This window comes from Leucopleurus acutus, assembly GCF_964270905.1.
Source record: "Leucopleurus acutus genome assembly, chromosome: 4".
In the NCBI taxonomy this organism is placed as follows: Eukaryota; Metazoa; Chordata; class Mammalia; order Artiodactyla; family Delphinidae; genus Leucopleurus; species Leucopleurus acutus.
The window spans coordinates 37871099-37891525 of NC_139146.1; the positions used below are offsets into that span (position 1 = coordinate 37871099).

Here is a 20427-nt window from a genome sequence, read left to right on the forward strand (position 1 = left end):
GTACTAAGAAAGAGCATGGCTCTTCTGTAAATGATTTCATCTCATTTCGTCTTTAACACTTGTAGTTATCAGTGTTAACGAAATCATCAGTTCACAGAGGAGGAGGTAAGGACTACTTCCTCCCCCACCACCAAATTCACCCACCTACCTGCGTTGGATGAAACTGCCTCAGTGATGTAAGGTCTATCAGTGTCATTGTGCATCCCTACCCCAGTGAAGGATTTGTTCCCTCTCTACTCAATCATTCCCATATAAACACATCTAAATGTTGTCTCTCTTGGTCCTCATCCCTCTGCTCCTCGTCTTGGCTCCCTTTTAGAGTGAAACTCCTTCATGGATGGTGTCTGCTCATCTTCTAGTCTTTCCTCACCCACACTCTGATTAGATCATTTCTACCACTCCATGGAGACTGCCTTTGTGAAGGTCATCAACAACCTCTACCTTGACAGACAACTGCCAATTCTTTGCCTTCCCCGGTACAACATCTCAGCAGCATTTGATGTGGTTGACCACACCCACTTTCTTGAAACACAATCTTCTCTGTGTATCTGGGATTGCACCCTCTCCCATTTTTCTCCCCACCAGCCTCACCTTCTCAGTCTCTAGGCTGGTTTATCCTCACCTCCCTGAGCCTTGAAAGTTGGGGTGCCCAGAGCTCCGGCTCATCTCTCTCCTGGTCTCACCTCTCTCTACACTCCCTCCCTGGGTGATCCCATCCAGTTCATCCCTCTAACCGATGACAATTCCCAACTGTATCTCTGGATGCAGACTCTCCTTTCAACTCTAGACTTACATATCCAACTGCCTCCTGGACACTTCCACTAGCATATTTAGTAGGTATCTCAAACCAAGCATATTTAAAATAGAATTCTTGAATACCCACTACTAAATCCCTCCCTGCTCCAAAATGCATGCCGAATCCCTCTTCCCATAGACTTTTTCATAAAAAAAGCCACTACCTTCCTAGTGGCTTAGGCAAATATCTGGGAATACTACTTACATCTTTTATTTTCTTCATGACCCATATGCAATCCATCACTGAGTCCTATCTATACTACTTCCAAGATATATCCCAAATCAAACCACGTCTCCCATTTACAGCCCCACAATATGGCAGTGGTCCAGGCCACCATCATCCTACACTCATAGAAGTGCAATAGGCTCACACACACTCTTGCCCTGCTGGAGTGCAGGGTCCACAGAGTAGCCAAAGTTATCCTCTCATAGCACACACGGACGTACTTTTTCTTACTTAAAACCTGCTAGTGGCTTCCCACTGCACTTAGAATAAACTCTTCACCAGGGCCTATAGAGCCCTGCATGAGATGGCTTTTGCCACAGCATCTCATACTCTCACCCTCACGCTCATGAGCCTTCCCACGGTCCCTCAGGTGTGCCAGGCTCCTTCCTAACTCATGGTCCTCATCCTTGGTGCCCCTCTATTCATTGCATGAGTCTTATCTCACTAGAGTCTCAAATCAAATGCAACCTCCTAACACTCTTTGACATGGCTGCTTCCCCCAAATGCAGAGCTCATTCCCCTCCATCCTCTCACCCTGTTCTATTTTCTTCACAGTCCCAACACTGTAGGAAATTATCCTCTGTATTTATTTGCTTTACGCTAGTTGTCTATCTTCCCCTACTAGAATGTAAGTGCTATGGGGTCAGCGACTTTGTCTTGCCACTGTAGCCCCAGCAACTACACCAGATCCCGGCATATGCAAGTGTCCCAGATATATTTGCTGCATAAATGAAGGGAATGAATCTAGAAGCCAAGTCATGTGGACCCCAACTTACCCCACGTGGCCCAGCTCTGATCTGCCCTGAATCTCACTTTAGCTTCTACGTCTATGGGCTGGAGAGCTGCTGTTCACCCGAATCCATGTCCAATAATGTTCCTGCTTGGACAGCCCAGCCACATACTAATTGAACAACTCTGGGCAGGTTTCTTACTCTCTCTCAGCCTTGATTTACCCCCCTGTAAAATGGGTATAATAATGTCTATCTTGTAAGGCTTCTATGAGAATGATTTATGTAAAGTGCTTAGGATGGCACCTGGAACATATTTAGAGATTCAATTAATTTAAAAAGAAATAAAATAAACTCATGGTGATAGCTAACATTCACGGAGTTCTTATGAGGTGCCAGGCACTGTTTTAAGTGTTTTATACTCACTGAAGACCCTAGAAGTCAAGTAATCTTGTTACCCTATTTCTCACATAAAGAAACAGATCTAGAAGTTAAGTACTTGGCCAAGGTCACGTGCTATTAAATGGGAGATTTGGCATTCCAGGAACCGGTTACTAAGGCCGCTCACAATGGTGGCTGCCACATTTATTCACAGCCATTCATCTTTCAACAATCATTTATTCATTCAACTGGCATTCATTCACTCGACACATGTTTGAGGGCACACTGGGTGCTGAGTGTCATTCTAGGTTTTGGCACATAGCCATGAACATGGCCAAGCCCCTGCTTTTATGCTCTTCTTGATAAACAAGTAAAAATAAAACATATGTAGCATATCAGATGGTGATAAATGCTGTACAGAAGACGAAAGCAGGGAAGGGAGTGTACTTGTACACAGAGTGGCCAGGGAGGGCTTCCCCAAGAAGGTAACACCTGACCACAGACTTAAAGACAGTGCAGTGTGTGATTTGAAGAAAGAGCAGACGTGAGCCATATGGACACTGGGGTACAGCAATCCTGGCAGAGAAGAGCCAGACGTGGGCTATTTCAGGAACATCAGTGAGGCCAGCATGGCTAGAAGAGCATCGAAGAACCAGAGAGCAAGCAGTAGAAGGTGAAGGTGGAGGGGAGTGGCAGAGAGCTCATAAGGGGTTTGTATGCCACCAAGAGAGCTTGGGTTTCTACCCTGAGTGAGACAGGCAACCACTAGAAGATTCTAAGGAGAGAAGTGTCATGGCCTGACCACTTAGCCTTCTGTGTCAACCCTGGGCTGTAGGGGTAAGTGTGGGAGCAGGGAGACAACTGGGAATATTGCAATAGATCAGGCAAGTGCTAATAGGAATTTGCACCTGGATGGTAGCAGTGGAGAGAGTGAGCCAGTAGCGGTGGAGGGAGTGCCGGATCTTGGCATGTTTTGAAGACTGAGCTGGTGGAATTTGTTGATTGTGATATATAATAACAAAAATATACACAATCTTTGTCCCTGGTTTCCAGCTCACAGTTCCTGAAACCCGTGGCAATTCCCAAGTGATAAGAGCAATGAGGGCATCTTTTGTTATAATATTTAGTCTCTTGTACTCAGTTCCTGAAATTGCTTCAGAGCCATAAAGATGAAATAGATATCCTGTTATTCATAACAAGCCCCTTTTCACCACCACTGGGTTTATGTCAATGAGGTGACTTTTGGAAAGGAGCTAAGGGTGGGGGATTGTTGCCAGTGGAGCCAACCTTGTGATCAGAAGGTTGAGACTTTCAATGCCATCCCCAACCTCCAGAGACAGGAGAGGGGCTGGAGATTGAGTTCAATCACCAATGGCCAATGACCTGAGCAACTGTGCCTATGTAATAAAGCTTCCATAAAAACACAAAAGGACAGAGTTTGAAGAGCTTCCAGGTTGATGAACATGTACAGATTTGGAGAGAGTGGTGCACTCAGAGAGAGCATGGAAGCTCCGAGCCCTTTAGCAAATTAATCAAACTGGAAGAGGGGGGTCATTGGAACCTCTGACTTATAGCCATTGGGTCAGAAGCACAGCGGACAACCTGGACTTGCAATTAGCATCTGAAGTTGGGGCGGGGGCAGTCTTGTGAGACTGAACCCTTAACCTGAAACCCGAGGCAGGGGGTCGTTGGAACATCTAACCTATAGCCAGTTGGTCAGAAACACAGGTGACAACCTGGGCTTGTGACTGGCGGATGAACTGATGGAGGGGGCAGTCTTGTAGGACTGAGCCCTCAGTCTTGTAATCTGATGCCATCTCTAGGTAGATGGTGTCAGAATGGAGGTGAATTATAGGACACCCAGCTGGTGTCCGGAGAATTGCTTGATGGTGTGTGGGAACTCCCTCCCCGCCACACATGTTGGAAATTGGGGTTCAGAACCCAAAATACTGATGAATTGGATAGAGGTGGAGAGAAAGAGAGGAGATGACTCCCAGGGCTTTGGTCTGAGCTCCTGCACTAGATGTGATGATGTATTTTGTGCTATGCAGGGGATGTTAAAATCACATTCAAGTCTGATTTGAAACATTTGCAGATTGGGCTGCACACCCTCTAAGCAAGTTCATCATATTAATATATTCCTTCCCAAAATAACCCCCAGCATGACAGTGTCCCAGTCAGGATAGAAACCTTATTTGCAGATAATTCACAAAGCTGACTCACTCAGGTTCAGAGAAGGGGATTTTAATCAATTGTGTTTCCATATTTTTCCCAGGCAGGACATGCAGCAGCACAAGGGGGGCCAGTACCATGCCGTTTCTGAGAGCAGAACTCCAGCGCCCCCTGGGAACCCCACTGCGGACACCGGCTTCACTGTTTTGAGCTTCTCCAGTGGTGAAGAATCTCCCCAGTGCAGCCCAGATCATCAGCTCTTGGCAGAAGAGGTCAAAATCAAGGAAGAGCAATAGGATAATGAGGAGATTGAAGCCCATATCCTTGAGAAATGGCCAAAGGGACTGGGGACATTTAGCCTAGACAAGAGAAAGCTCAGGGAAAGTGTGAGAGCTGCCTTCCACTATGTTATGCTTTAACAGGATAGAAAGCCCAGAGATAAACCCACGCACCTATGGTCACCTTCTCTTTGACAAAGGAGACAAGAATATACAATGGAGAAAAGACAGCCTCTTCAATAAGTGGTGCTGGGAAAACTGGACAGCTACATGTAGAAGAATGAAATTAGAACACTCCTTAACACCATACACAAAAATAAACTCAAAATAGGTTAAAGACCTAAATGTAAGGCCAGACACTATAAAACTCTTAGAGGAAAACATAGGCAGAACACTCCATGACATAAATCATAGCAAGATCCTTTTTGACCCACCTCCTAGAGAAATGGAAATAAAAACAACCAAATGGGACCTAATGAAACTTCAAAGCTTTTGCACAGCAAAGAAAACCATAAACAAGAGAAAAAGACAACCCTCAGAATGGGAAAAAATATTTGCAAATGAAGCAATTGACAAAGGATTAATCTCCAAAATTTACAAGCAGCTCGTGCAGCTCAATATCAAAAAAACAAAAAACCCAATACAAAAATGGGCAGAAGACCTAAATAGACATTTCTCCAAAGAAGATACACAGATTGCCAGCAAACACATGAAAGGATGCTCAACATCACTAATCATTAGAGAAATGCAAATCAAAACTACAATGAGATATCATCTCACACCCGTCAGAATGGCCATCATCAAAACATCTACAAACAATAAATGCTGGAGAGGGTGTGGAGAAAACAGAACCCTCTTGCACTGTTGGTGGGAATGTAAATTCATACAGCCACTATGGAGAACAGTATGGACGTTCCTTAAAAAACTAAAAATAGAACTACCATACGAGCCAGCAATCTCACTACTGGGCATATACCTTGAGAAAACCATACTTCAAAAATAGTCATGTACCAAAATGATCATTGCAGCTCTATTTACAATAGCCAGGACATGGAAGCAACCTAAGTGTCCATTGACAGATGAATGGATAAAGAAGATGTGGCACATATATACAATGGAATATTACTCAGCCATAAAAAAGAAACGAAATTGAGTTATTTGTAGTGAGGTGGATGGACCTAGAATCTGTCATACAAAGTCAGGTAAGTCAGAAAGAGAAAAACAAATTCTGTATGCTAACGCATATATATATGGAATCTAAAAGAAAAGAAAACTGGTCGTGAAGAACCTAGGGCAAGATGGGAATAAAGACACAGACCTACTAGAGAATGGACTTGAGGATATGGGGAGGGGGAAGGGTAAGCTGGGATAAAGTGAGAGAGTGGCATGGACATATATACACTACCAAACGTAAAATAGATAGCTAGTGGGAAGCAGCCGCATAGTACAGGGAGATCAGCTCGGTGCTTTGTGACCATCTAGAGGGGTGGGATAGGGAGGGTGGGAGGGAGGGAGACACAAGAGGGAGGAGATATGGGGACATATGTATATGTATAACTGATTCACTTTGTTATAGAGCAGAAACTAACACACCATTGTAAAGCAATTATACTCCAATAAAGATGTTAAAAAAAGAAAAAAGAAGGGACAAACCATGGCTTGCTGGAGAATCTGACTGAGGATCTGATTTCAAAGTCCGTGTGAGTTTCCCTATGGGTTCCCAAGTATTTTCTCTGCTCCACTCTGGAGGGAAGACCTAGATCCAATGATATGTGAAAGAGGCCAATGTGAGTGCATCTGAAGGGATATTTGCATCATCGGCTCTGTCAGGTGATGGACCGACGCCTCTCAGGAAGCACTGATGATGAGGACGATGGGATGATGAAGATGCTAGTGAACCTAAGTTGGATGCCGGCTCTACGTCAGTGGCTGAGATGAATGCTCTACATCCGTCATCCCATTTAACGTTCACTACCATCCTCCAACGTGGCTATGACTTTATCTTCACTTTACTGTGAACTAAGTGAAGCCCAGAGAGTTCAAGGAACTCATCCAGGGCCCCACGAGCTGTGAGCATCAGAGCCCAGGTCTACAGCCGGGCCTGTAGCCAGGGTCTGTGCACCCACATGGTCACCGTCCAGTCTCACGAGGGAGGAGGGTTCTGTCACTAAAGCCGGGTAAGCAGAGGATAGATGACCCCAAATGAGGGGCAGGGACTCAATCAGAATTCTTTTTGGCTCAGAATTTTCCAGGCTAGAGACTCCAGGAGACAAGGAACCTGCATCCCTGAGACCACATAACGGGGGTGGCTCAGCTCCAGAGACGGTTTCAGGTCCCTTATGCTCCCCTGTCCTCATTCCTCTCCTAAATCACAGATGAGCCATATGCCTCAGGCAGGATCAATCCCATTGCTGGACCTGCTGGTGACCAGGACCACCTGACTCCAAGGACGCCCAGCTCCACCAAAACTTCCCTCCAAGTCACCCATCTGGGCCCCTTTCTTTGGATCCGATCCTAGCCTTAGACATTGAGCCAGCCTCCTCTTCCTCTGGGACAGCCACCATCAGAGACAAAAAACGAGGCATCAGGATGCAGTTTCCATCCACACCACATCATGGGAAGAGTGCAGCCTTGTGGTCTAACAGACCTGTGTCTGAATCAGGTCAACCCCATTCTTTGTCACCATGGGCAAGTTGCTGGGCCTCTCAGGGCCTCTGTTTTACAATAATACAGAGAGTTGTAAGAAGTAAATGATGTACCATATGTCAAGGACTGGTCTATAGCTGGAGGTGAATACATGGTAGCCAACTTCTTTAATTTTTGCTCCTTTTCTCCCCTACAGAGTTACTATTCAAGCTGAGACTCAATTCAACTTTTATACTTATAATGATGAAAAAAGGAACTGGCAGCTGCTCGGGGTATGACAACCAAAGCCCTTTGATCAATCTCTCTCTTCATCCTAGGACTCCTCCATCACTTAGAAATTTAGTACTTTTCAAATACAGTTTCTCTTTTGCTTTCCCTCTGTTTTGTTTTGCCGCCACGTTATTGAGGATGGTAAAGCCACCTTGATCACCTTCACTTCACACGCAGGAAAAGCGCTGGCTGAGAGGTGAGAGGTGGCCAAGTCCCATGCCACACACTTGGCAAGCTGGGGAGCCAGGACTTGCTGGCCCACGACATCCGATCCCAGTGTTCCTTTTCCTGTACCAGCTGCTGGGCTTCAGAGCTTTCTTCTGGGGCAGGCTTGGGGCATAAGTGCCCACGGCCAGATATAATGTAGGTATGTGTCACAGGCAACAGTGTCTGGGGCCAGGGGTCACTCCATCTACTGGAACAGGCAAGAGGAGTTGGGGCCACAGGCTTAGCGACAGTGCCTTGGAGACCCTGGCCAGTGGTGCCAGTCTGGGCGCCAGCTGGTCACTTATCTGTTGTCAAATAGTCAAGGATGTTCCAAGACCAGTGCCAGCAGGACACTATGATCTCCTTGGCAAGTGGAAAGATCATGGTGCGTGGCCGACGTGTGTTGGTTCCTACCTGAGCTCAGGCACTGTGTGAACTGGCTGAGTTTGGCCAGATGCTCTGACCTTGCTCAGTTCCCATTCTCCATCGATAGACCCCACGGAGTCGAATGAATTAAACAAGAGGGTGTGTGTGAGTGCCTGAAACATTGGGGGACCTCAGAAAACGGCAGCCCTGACTCTACTCCACGACCGTTGTACCTCCTGTGTACTGAGTTCTCATTAGCTACTGCCCTGGAAGCGCCCCTGGGGACACAGAGAATGTCGGCACCTCCTCTCCCTCACTGGGGTACCACAGGCCTTTATGAGCATCACATGTTTTCAGACGGCCTCCTGCCCCAGCCTATGGAAAGGCTGCTCTGAACATCATCGGTTCTAATTTGGGGATGTGAGGCTGAGTGTAAAGGAGTGGGCAGCACCATTATTAACACTGTTTTTGAAGCCCCAAGGCCGGGGGGGGGGGGGATTTCCTGGGGTCTGATGAATCTCTTTGCTAATTCAGGTCAGTGCAATATGGAGATCTGTGGAGCCCCTACTGTGTATGGGTGTCAAGGTGATGATGAGTAAATAATATGGTAGATAATAATAGCTTCTCTTTATTGAGCTACTGCTAATGGACCATTCCCCCTCCATTAATTTTCTTTAGCCCTTATAGCATCCCCTGCAGGGTAGCAACTACTGACTCCAACCTATAGATGACGGAACTGAGGTTCAAATACATTAACTGACTTGGCCAAGCCCACACAGCCAGGATGTAGAAGACTCATGATTCAAGTTCACACACGGTTGCTCCAGAGACTACTCTTTCCATTAACACCTCAATGTCCCCCAGGAAGTTGCTATGAGAAAGGACGTAGAGAAAATGTTTTGGGGGAATTTATTGATAACTCAGTCTTATACGAGAGAAGATTAGCCAGGGTCTGTGCACCCACATGGTCACCATCCAGTCTCACGAGGGAGGAGGGTTCTGTCACTAAAGCCGGGTAATAAAAATGAGGAATAAAAATAAATTTAAAAATAAATGAGGAATGAAGCTCAGAGGTAAATTGGATCTGAGTAGAGGGGGTGAGGATTGGGAATTTCAAAATGAAATTGATACTCACCGCAGCCCTGTTTGTAATGCAAAGGATTTGAAACAACCTGAATGTCTCTCAATAGGGAACTGGTTAAATAAGTTATCATCCAGTCATACAACGGAAGACTGTCTAAGCAACTGATTTTTAAAAAGCAGATCTATCGGTACTTATGTGGAACAATCTCTAAGACACTGTGCTGACTCTTCTCCATTTGTTCCTGTAAATGGATCCCTCCCCTCTCTCCCTGCTCTGCTCTGTGCCCTGGGAGCTGGTCCTCCTGAACCGCACCAACAAGACTCCTGAGTTTTCAGACTTCCACTTGGGTTTGACCAATGAGAGGTACCAGCAGCAGACTGGAGGAAGGAGGAGAAAGGAGCCAGGGTATTTCTTCCTAGCTCCTCCCTGTTTGGACAGTAGGGTTCTGACATAGCCTGGTGCCTCTACAATCTCAGCGGCTGCCTGTCAGCCCATCACCCATGGATTCACCTCTCCTTGGCCTCCGGTACCCTATTTCCGCTCCTTGCCCTTCTGGCGTTACAATTTCTCCAGTTGGACTGAATGGAACTCTGTTGCCTGCTGGGATCCTGACTCTGATACAGACATATTTATGAACATTACAGAAGGGATCCCCAAACAGAGATGGCCCCCACTGACCTCCCAAGAACCTTTCCGATCAACTTCACCAGGAACGTCCCCACAAGTCCACCAATGGCGAATATGGACACGGTCACAGACCAGAGCAGAGTCAGAGTATCCAGGTCTATCCGATGTCCATGCCTTCTCTCCCACGACTCATTGTAAAAGGTCTTGATGTACTGAAAACAAACAACAAACCAAGTTATTCCTCCGTCCCATTCTGCTGTCCTTGAAGCCAGCCAGTTTATAAACAAAACAGCTTTTATGGAACATTGTCTTCATGCCAGGCACTTTGCTAAGCTCTCTTTGAGCTTTATTTTGTTGAATCCTTCTAACACATTTTGTGGATGGGCCCTATATTTACATCCTTTTGCAGATAGGGAAACTGAGGCTCAGAGAGACAAGGTGACTTGCTCAGCTAAGTGGCAAATCTGGGAGTCAAACTCAGATCTGACTCTGAACTTAAGGGAACCGCACAGCAGAATCACCTCAGAAATGCGTTTAAAATGTACGTACTTAACATAAGAGAAAATATTTACCACCTAGATAGGTAAAGATTCAAGACACACAAAAACACTAACCATAAAAGAAAAACGAAATGTTCATTTGGATTTCATCAAAATTAAAGTGCTGTGCTCTTTAGAAAACATCATGAAAAATGAAAAGACAAGCCACAGACTAAGCTAACATATTTGCAACCCATATAACTACAAAGGAGTTGTAGTCACAATATGTAAAGAGTTCTAATAAGTCAATAAGAAGACAACCCAATCAGAAATGAGTGAAAAACTTGAACAGACTCCAAAAAAAAAAAAAAATTCAAATGACCAGGAAGCTAATGACATGATGCTCAACATCATTAGTGAAAAGGGAAAAGCAAATTACAACCACAATGAGATGCCCACTTCACATTTATTAGACCCCCACTGCTGTCAATTCTGATTCAGTGGGTTTGGGATGGGACTGAGTGATTCTGATGTGCACCAAAGACTGAGGTCACAGCACTACACTCCCCAAGAGAGTTCCATGCTCAAGATGCTCATAGTTACCCATAGCTACCCAATAAGCACCCACAGACTTCTCCAATAAGTATGTATGGAGTATGACGTGGCAGAAGAAGCATAGGGTCCGGTCACACAGACCTGGGCTTGAATCCCAGCACCATGATTTGCTAATGATTTAAACCAATGCTGGACCTTGGCTTCTTCATCTGCAAGATGGGAAAGACGACACTGATGTCTCAGGGCTGTTGTGAAGGTCATATGACAACCTGGAGCAGTGCCCAGTACTTGTGTGGAGCTCACACAATCCCCAGGTCTGTTAACAGGTCTGGTAAGAGTAAGTAGTGACCAGCAGTGTGTACTTTCGTACAGTGATGGTGGGAGTTTAATTTGTACAGTCATCTTGGAAAACAGTTTGGCGTTATCTAGTAAAGTTGAAGATGATCCTAACCTACAACCCAGCAAATCCATTTCTAGAAAATTCCCCGTAGTTACCGAAGGGGATATTGGGGAGAGTGGGAGAGATAAATTAGGAGTTTGGGATTAACATTTACACAATACTATATATATAAAATAGATAAACAACAAGGACCTACTGTATAGCACAGGGAACTATACTCAGTGTCTTGTAATAACCTATAATGGAAAAGAATCTGAAGAAAAAAATATATATATATGTATGCATAACTGAATCACTTTGGTATACACCTGACACTAGGACAACATAGTAAATTAACTATACTTTAAAAAATGGTAAAAAACAAAACAAAACAAAACAAAAATCCTGGAACTCTCATAACTGGAAAAAAAAAAACAACAACCCTCCTCTTTCCCATCTGCCCTAGGATACATCTATCCAAACATCCATGGTAGCATTGCTTATAACAATCCCACACAGGAAACAATCCAGATGCCCACTGACAGCAGAAGAGATAAACAGATTGTGGAATAGTTATAATATGAAACACTACAGCCACAAGCATGAATGAATTATAGCTACGTGCAAACACGCAAAATAAAGTCTCACAAAAAATAAGATTGAGTGAAAGAAGCCAGAAACAAAAGAATGCATACAGTGTGATTCCATACCTAACCTTCAAAAGTATGCAAAATTAAAAGGATTTGGGGGGATTATATAGAGATTATAAAACTACAGAGAGAAGCAGACAATTATTTCAAATGTCAGGTCAGTGGTCACCTCTGGGTGACGGTGGAAGCAATGAATGGAGAGGGGCATTTGCAGGACCTTCTATTCTCTATATTTTACTCTTCTTCTTACATAGGTGCTAGGTTTACAATCATTCTTTAAACTGTGTGTGTGTGTGTGTGTGTGTGTGTGTGTGCGCATTTTCTATATTCTTTAAGGATAATATGTTTCACCATTTAAAAACTTTGTTTAAATGGTGGAAGTGTTCCGGGCAGAGGGAAAAGCATGTACCAAAGCGGCTGAGGAAAGCTTGGGGTGTCCGTGAACAGAGAAGAGGCCAGTGGGAGTGAAGTGGGACAGTAAAGGAAGGAAGGGGCTGCATGGAGTTGAAGGGGCTGGAAAGGACAGGTTATGTGGGACCATAAGGTCCTGGTAATAAGTTTGCTTGTTATTTAGATTTTTGGGGAGGGGATGGAGTGGGAAACTATTGTAGGGTTTTAAGCAAGGGGAGGACATGGCATGGCTTTTATTTTCAGGAAGCCCGTCTGGCTTCAGAGTGCCAAGTGGATTAAAGGGGGGGCTAGAGAGGAAGCTGGCACCCTGTTGGGGGGCTTTGCAGTCATCTAATGTCATGGTGGCCTGGACCAAGTGATGGAGATGAAAGAAGGGGATGAATTTGAAGTATGTTCTTTTCTTTTGCGGTACGCGGGCCTCTCACTGTTGTGACCTCTCCCGTTGCGGAGCACAGGCTCCAGAGGCACAGGCTCACCGGCCCAGCCGCTCCGCGGCACGTGGGATCTTCCCGGACCGGGGCACGAACCCGTGTCCCCTGCATCGGCAGGCGGACTCCCAACCACTGCACCATCAGGGAAGCCCTGAAGTATGTTTTGAATGTAGAGTGGACAGGACTAACTGAGTGATTGGCTTCAAGTCTGGGGAGGGAGGGTGTTGGTGATGGCAAAGGAGGAACGCAGCAGACTACCAGGTGTTTGGCTTAAGCAAATGGGCGGATGACAGGAGATGAAGAAGTGAGGGGTAGCACCCTCTCCTTGTGAGATATCTATTCTCCTCCCATTTTCTCTCTCCTTCTGATCCCATAACTACCTTGCTTATAGTATGGAGTGACGATAGGATATATTATCAACAACTAGAGCTTTTCCCAATGATGATGAAGTTTCCATGTGTTAATACACAAGACTCTGATCTGCCATCGCCCATTGATTCATTCAACAAACCTGTGCTGAGTACTGGGAACTGCGCTGCACACAGACGTAAACCAAACCCCGGATCTCAAAGAGCTCTAGTCCGCTGGAGCTGGTAATGCATCACATAATTTAAGGATGCTCTTGGCTGCGAGAAACAGGATACCCCGACTTGAAACAGCTAAGCCACATGGACGTTCATTAGGACTATTTGTCTGGTGGCTCCGTGATGTGGCAAAGAATCCAGGTGCTTCCTTTTGCTTCCATCTGCTAACCATAGTTTTGACCTTATCCTAAGGCTGCACCCACTCATAATGAGAGGATGACTCCTAGTAGCAGTTTTGACCACATGCTTTCCCATTCATGTTTGACTAGAGAGAGTACTCCTGACCTCTCAGAGACCTCTTGATGCTAAGAAGAACTTTCCTAGAAGCCTCTAGTAAACCTCTCTTTAAATCTTGTCCACCCTGGTTGGGGCACAGGCCAACTACTAAGCCAATCGTTGGAGAGTGGGATGGGAACCATGAACTGGATCTCTGGTCCCGAATTCCATTTCTTTATCTTCTCCTCCTCACCTTATTAAATAGCACACCGTTCTCCAATTGCTCAGCTAAAAGTCATAACTTCATCCTTAACTCTGGCCCTTGATCCACACCCCTCAGCTAAGCCATCTGGACTCATCTCTGTCTGTTATGGGTTGAATTGTATCACCCCCAACAATTCATATGTTGAAGTCCTAGCCTCCAGCACTTCAGAAGGTGACCTGTTAGGAGATAGGGTCTTACAGAGGTAATCAAGTTAAAATGTACTTATAAAAATGATACGTTTGGACACAGACGTGCATAGAGACGCCACGTGATTAAAGGAAAGGAGACCCAACAAAGAGCTGAGAATCTTGGGGTCAAGACTTGCTGGCACTGCTGAGTCCTGTGACCTCTAGCAAGTGGCTCTGCCTCTGAGGGCCGGGTTTCCAGGGGTTAAGGACCCTGGAATCCACTTTATTCAACTCTCAGCTCGGCTTCTTTTCTGCTGGGTGACCTTGAGTAAGTTACTCAACCTCTCTGTGCTTCAGGCCCCTCCGCTGTGAAATCATTTTCCTCCCTAAAGAGTTACCGTGAGGATTTAACGTGAGGATGAACACAAAGGACGGCGCTGGGTCCACGAGAAGCACACAATACAAATCAGAAGCTGGGGTGGCTGGTGGCGATGTTCATATCATTATTTCTATCTCGTGAAATAAGAGTCCTAGTCTTGTTAGACTTGTTTATTTCTCAGGTCTATGAAGCCACGAGTAATTGACCACTATCTCCCCAGCCAACAACACGGGGGCCAAGCTTCTGGCACCAAATTGAACCATGCAATTCCCAGCCAGGAGGACTGGCATAGAACACCTCCAAAGGATGACAGGAAATTGCCAGACAATGGGAGGCACATTACCTTGTAGGCTGTTTTAAACGTTAATGTTCCTTACTGATTCGCAGAGCCTGTCATGAACCCATCTCAAATTTTTCTCAGGAGTCCTATAATAATACTCATAAATAGAACCCTTCTGTGGATGGACCAGAGTATACACAGCATTGCATAATAGAACACGTCATGCCCGCAACTCTTTAGGGATTTGGAGAGACAGTCCGCACCACTGAACACACTGGCGCAGGGAGGAAAACAGTACAGAAGTCCTTACAAAAGTGCCCACCACCAGACCAGGCTCTTTGAAGTAAGGACCACACAAGACAAAATTCCATAAGCCCAGCAGTGGCACCTAATGTCACCCGCGTAGCAGAGCTGAGGCCTCCTATGCAGAAAAAGTGAACGTGTCTGGCCAGAGACTTCTGGCCTCTGAAAGGTCTGCTTGCAAGATGGGCCCTGGGCTGGCAGCAGGGACCTTGGATTTGGGGAGGGACCCCACCATTCCTGAGAAGAGGGGTTTGTAGGGCCTAAGCTGTGCCAACAGTGTGGTTTGCGCCTCTTTTCCGGAGTCAGGAATTGTACACATGCCAAGAGGAGGTGCCTCTGTGACCGACCTCCTATAAAAACCCTGAACCTAGGGCTTCCCTGGTGGCGCAGTGGTTGAGAGTCCGCCTGCCGATGCAGGAGACGCGGGTTCGTGCCCCGGTCTGGGAAGATCCCACATGCCGCGGAGCGGCTGGGCCCGTGGGCCATGGCCGCTGAGCCTGCGCATCTGGAGCCTGTGCTCCGTAACGGGAGAGGCCACAGCGCTAAGAGCCCCGCGTACCGCAAAAAAAAAAAGTGCTTTCCTGAAACCCATCGGGGAGTTCCAGTGTTTTGAGCACTAGTTTCCCGGGACTCTTTGCTGGGCGCCCTGCAATAAATGCTACAGTTTCCTTCCTCACAACCCAGTGTCAGTAGATTGGCTTTACTGTGTGCAGGTGAGCAGACCCGAGTCTGGTTCTGTAACATTTCTTCCTGGTTCTTGAATAGTAGTCTCTAAACCCTTGGGATTTCCTGGATAGGAAATGTTGATGATACGAGTGTCTGTGTTATCCACAGGGGGGCTCTCGGACCCCACCTGATGGTTTATGCAAGTGAGATAACCCAGTTTGGGGGCTGGCCATGCTGGAGATAGCAACCATGTGGCTGGCAGTGCGGGGGAGAGCTTCAAGCCAGGTGGTACCAGCCCTACCTCCAAGGAGGGGAGGGGGCTGGAGATCGATTTGATCAGTCATGCCTGGGTAATGAAGCATCAACAGAAACTCCAGACATGGAAGCATGGCGAGCTTCCCTGGTGGACAGTACTCTGTGTGTTGTTATACATCGAGGTGCTGGGAGGGTTATGTGTCTGGATGTCAAGGGGAGAGAACTCCAGAAGTTTCATGTTTGGAACGCCCTCACTCTAAGTGTCTCTTCTTTTGTCTGCTTCTGATTTGTATCCTTTTGGCAATAATAAAACTGTAATTGTTAGCGTAGTGCTTTCCTGAGATTTTTGAGTTGTTCTAGCGAATTATCAAGCCTGAGGGGCTAGTGGGTGCTCCCGAAATCTGTAACCAGTTGGTCAGAGTTGTGGGCAGCCCTGGGATCCCCGAGCTTGCAGCTGCTGTCTGAAGTGAGAGCAGTCGTTAGAAGACTGTGCCCTTAGCCCGTGAACTTGGCCTATCTCTGGGCAGTCAGCATCTGAAGGCATCACAAACCTTTGTTCCAGGCAGTCTGCTGGGTGCCAGGGAAGCAATGACCAGCATTGTCTGCAAGGACACTTTGACCTATAGAATCCCATCCGCTGTCCTTTTGCTAAACCTCAAAGCACTTGCCTGAACTGTGGGCCAGGACTGGGCAAACGGGCTCTAGGTGTTCCCTCTCTATTCTTGGAATCAGCTGTAAACTCTCCCTCCCAGCCACCTTCCTGTCTGTCCTCTCAGCCATAGCATTGCCTGTTTACTAGCTAATTTCTGTTTTCACTTAGGTCTCCTATTCAACACACTCATTTAGCTCAACTTTGGTCCTTCTGGGTGACTCTTTTTTTTTTTTTTTTTTTTTGCGGTACGCGGGCCTCTCACTATTGTGGCCTCTCCCATTGCGGAGCACAGGCTCCGGACGCGCAGGCTCAGCGGCCATGGCTCACGGGCCCAGCCGCTCCGTGGCATGTGGGATCTTCCCGGACCGGGGCACGAACCCGCGTCTCCTGCATCGGCAGGTGGACTCTCAACCGCTGCGCCACCAGGGAAGCCCCATGGGTGACTCTTCTTAATGTCTGCCCCGGGGTCACCCTGCTTGAGGCTGGCTGCTGCCTCAGGCCCTGGCTATGTGGCCGTGGCTCATCCTGCAGCCCCAAGCACTGCACAGGTCTCAGCAGGAACGCATCCAGGCCCACCACTCCCCACCCACGCTCCTCGTGATTGATTCCACCCGAGCCCCATCCCGTTTGGGCCCATCCTTGTCTTTGTGGGACCCCTTTGGATGGGAGTCTGGGCTCCATAGCTTCCACTCAGGCTTGGACCTTTCATTTCTTTAGAATACTGCTTCCAGAATCTTCCTGTAGGCTCTCCAGACATCACTCATGAGCAAGAGGAATTTTGATTCGTGCTCTAGGCTGACACATCACCTCACCCAAGCCACATCAGCCCTGCCTGCCCGAGGACGGGCACCCACCTTGGCTCCCAGACAACAGCCCTGGGAATAAGACTCTGATGTCTCCTTCCAGCCCTCATCGGCCTCTCAGGTGAGATCCAGACCCAGGGGGCCCTCAGGCACCAAGGGGACATCTCCCACGACAGCTCTGGATTATCGTAGCAGCGCTGATGGAACAGATCCCAGGCAAGAAGCATTCTCCTACTAAAAGTCAAGGCTTAAAATGGCTTAAATGTGAGGCCATTGGACAGGTTTCAGAGGAGCCCCTTTAGCCTGCATACATGACTGCTTGAAAATTCAGCAATTATCATGTTTCATTTGATTGGTATATAAATTAGCTCTAGATTTTGCAAAGCCTTTACAAGGGCTCAGAATGCTTTAAATAGATAGGTAAATAGATAAATAAGATAGGTAAGTAGATAGAAGATGATAGATAAGTAGATGGATGGATAGATTGATAGAATCTAAAAAACACGGTACCGATGAACCTAGGGGCAGGGCAGGAATAAAGACGCAGACGTAGAGAACGGACTTGAGGACACAGGAGGGGAAGGGTAAGCTGGGACGAAGTGAGAGAGTGACACTGACATATATACGCTACCAAACGTAAAATGGATGGCTAGTGGGAAGCAGCCGCATAGCACGGGGAGATCAGCTCAGTGCTTTGTGACCACCTAGAGGGGTGGGGTAGGGAGGGTGGGAGGGAGGCTCAAGAGGGAGGGGATATGGGGATATATGTATACATACAGCTGATTCACTTTATTGTACAACAGAAACTAACACAACATTGTAAAGCAACTATACTCCAATAAAGATATAAAAAAAGAGTTGGATAAATTGATAAATAGAGAAGTAGGTAGATGGACAGATTAGATAGATAGATGATAGATAGATAGAACTATGCCAATTAGAATTAGTCATTGGAAACAGAAAAGTTTAGACATGCAGCAATAAATGGACAAAAGAGATAAAAATATTAGGAATATAACATCTGTAGGAAAATTCACCACTCATGGATTGATTGTTCAGAAAGCCAGCCAGCTCTCTCCCAGGAGGTCCTAATGACAGCAGGCGTCCACAGGGGCCTCACCACTTTCATGGAACCTTCAGCACAGAAATTAGCAAACATGGATCACTGGGCTAAATCTGGCCCACTGCCTGTCTTTGTAAATAAAGTTTTATTGGAACACAGCCTTGCCGATTCATTTACATATCGCCTATGGCAGCTTTCTCACTACAGAGATAGACTTGAGTAGTTGGGACAAAGGTCTTATGGCCTGCAAAGCCAAAAACCTGCAAAAGCTCTAGCAGATCAACTTAGTAGAGCAGAAAAAGGGTACACCTTCGAGTTCGGCAGACCTGGGTCAAGTCCCTGTCCATGTGAATGCGGCAGAGGCATCACTAAAATTTTCACGAAGGGCAGACTCACATCTGGCAGTTTGGCTGGCGGGTGAGGACGCCTAGGGGACTTGCCTTGGAACTGAATTTTCACATAAAGAACTTTAAAAAAATCTTAAATTTATCCATTTACTCATTCAGCAAATATTTATTATAAATGCTTACTGTGTGCCAGACCCCGTTCTAGGTGCTGGCACTAGAGAAGCAAGAAAACCATGAAGTCCATGTCTTCATGGGGCTTACTTTCGAAAATGGGGGAAGAATGGACAAGAATCAAATAAATATATAGTATCTCAGGTGGTGTTATATTCTGTAAAGAGAAGTAAATTAGGGGGAGGGGCTAGAGAGTGATAGAGAGGTGCTGCTGGGATAGGCTGGTTGAGGAAGACATCTCTGAGGAAGGGACATTTGAGGAGGAACCAGAGGTAATTGAAGGAGAGAGCATAGGACTATCTGGGCACATCTGGGAAAGAGCATTCCAGGCAGAGGGAAAAGCAAGTGCCAAGGCCCTGGGGTGCCCAAGTGTGGGTGTTTTTGAGGAGCATCAGTGGGGGAGGGGGGTCTTGTGGGGGCAAAACAAGGAGCAAGGGGGAAAGTGCTGGTGATGAGAGCAGAGTGGTCACCAGGCGCCAGGCCCCCTGGGCTTGGGGCCACAGCGGTCTTCTGGGCTGTTTTCCAGGTGTGATGGGCAGCCATGGAGGTTTTGAACAGAAGCACAGTTTGATCTGCCTTAATTTGTAAAGGGTCCCTCTGGCCCTGGGTGGAGAATAAACTAGAGGAGCCAGAGTGGAAACAGGAAAACCAGGTAGAGGACTCAATGGCAGGCCAGGCTGGAGACCTGGAATGTCCTCGCGGGCCAGGCCTCCAGTGTCTCATACTCACTTCTGCTCACATCCCATTGGCCAAAGTTGGGCAAGGGCCATGTGTGGATGCCCGAGGTACCTGGGTGTCCTCTTCCAAATGGGGCATGACAGGTAGTCAGACTTGGGGGGGGCTCTCTGAAAGCAGGGTGGACAGGACCTACAGTCATTTAGGGTAACTGTGTTGAAGAGAAACAAGTGGGTATATTAAGAGTGAGGGCTAAGGGCTCCCCCGCCCCACACCAGGAATGCAGACACATTAACCTCCCTGGGCCTCAGTTTCCTCATCTATAACGGGGGTTAGTTCTGGCTCCCTTGGGGACTGTAATGAGGATGAAATCTGATACCGTCCCTAATGGGGCAGCACGGTCGGTGCCACAGTGGGCATTATTTTCATCATCAGCTTTCCAGAAAGTTCCAAATATCTGAGGCGAGAGAAACACGGAATGCTTGTGAGATGCAGCCAGGTGGCGGCCAGGACCAGCGCCAGCTACTGCCTGGACTGTTCACGTGGTGAAATTCTGCCTCGCCTGAGGGTGGATGGCCTTGGCCTGCAGTCCCTCTGCTCCTCCGACCCCCACCTTGGACCCGGTTATCCCACTACTCAAGAGGCGAAGCTGGTGGGCAGGGGCCTCCGGACCCGGTGTCATCGCTAAACCAGCATCCCTTCTGCTGGGTAGGTGTCCTCGCTGTGACTTATTTTCATCAGCACCTCCGGCGGCAGCCTCTGCTCACCATGTCTGTGGACCGTCACCCCCAGACCCCAGCATCTGCATCTCCTGGGTCCGAGAGTTTCTTTCTCCTTCCGAGAGGCCAGAGCCCCGGTGAAGTCTGACGCCGGCACAGAAACCCACCACCAGGCGTGGGCCCTTCCCACCTGCGTTAGACCCGGCTCCCTGGGCTCTCTGCTCCCATACTGGTCT

At 47.2% G+C, this 20427-nt stretch overlaps 1 protein-coding gene across 2 annotated transcripts in view; it reads right to left on the minus strand.

The window, feature by feature from the left end:
- SLC2A9 (solute carrier family 2 member 9) overlaps positions 1–20427 on the minus strand; it is a 184869-nt gene that overhangs the window by 157254 nt on the left and 7188 nt on the right. For both annotated transcript variants that reach the window (XM_082837699.1, XM_082837700.1), the window contains exon 3: positions 9832–9992. In XM_082837699.1, the coding sequence (XP_082693825.1) occupies positions 9832–9992 (161 nt within the window). The remainder of the gene's footprint in view (positions 1–9831; positions 9993–20427) is intronic.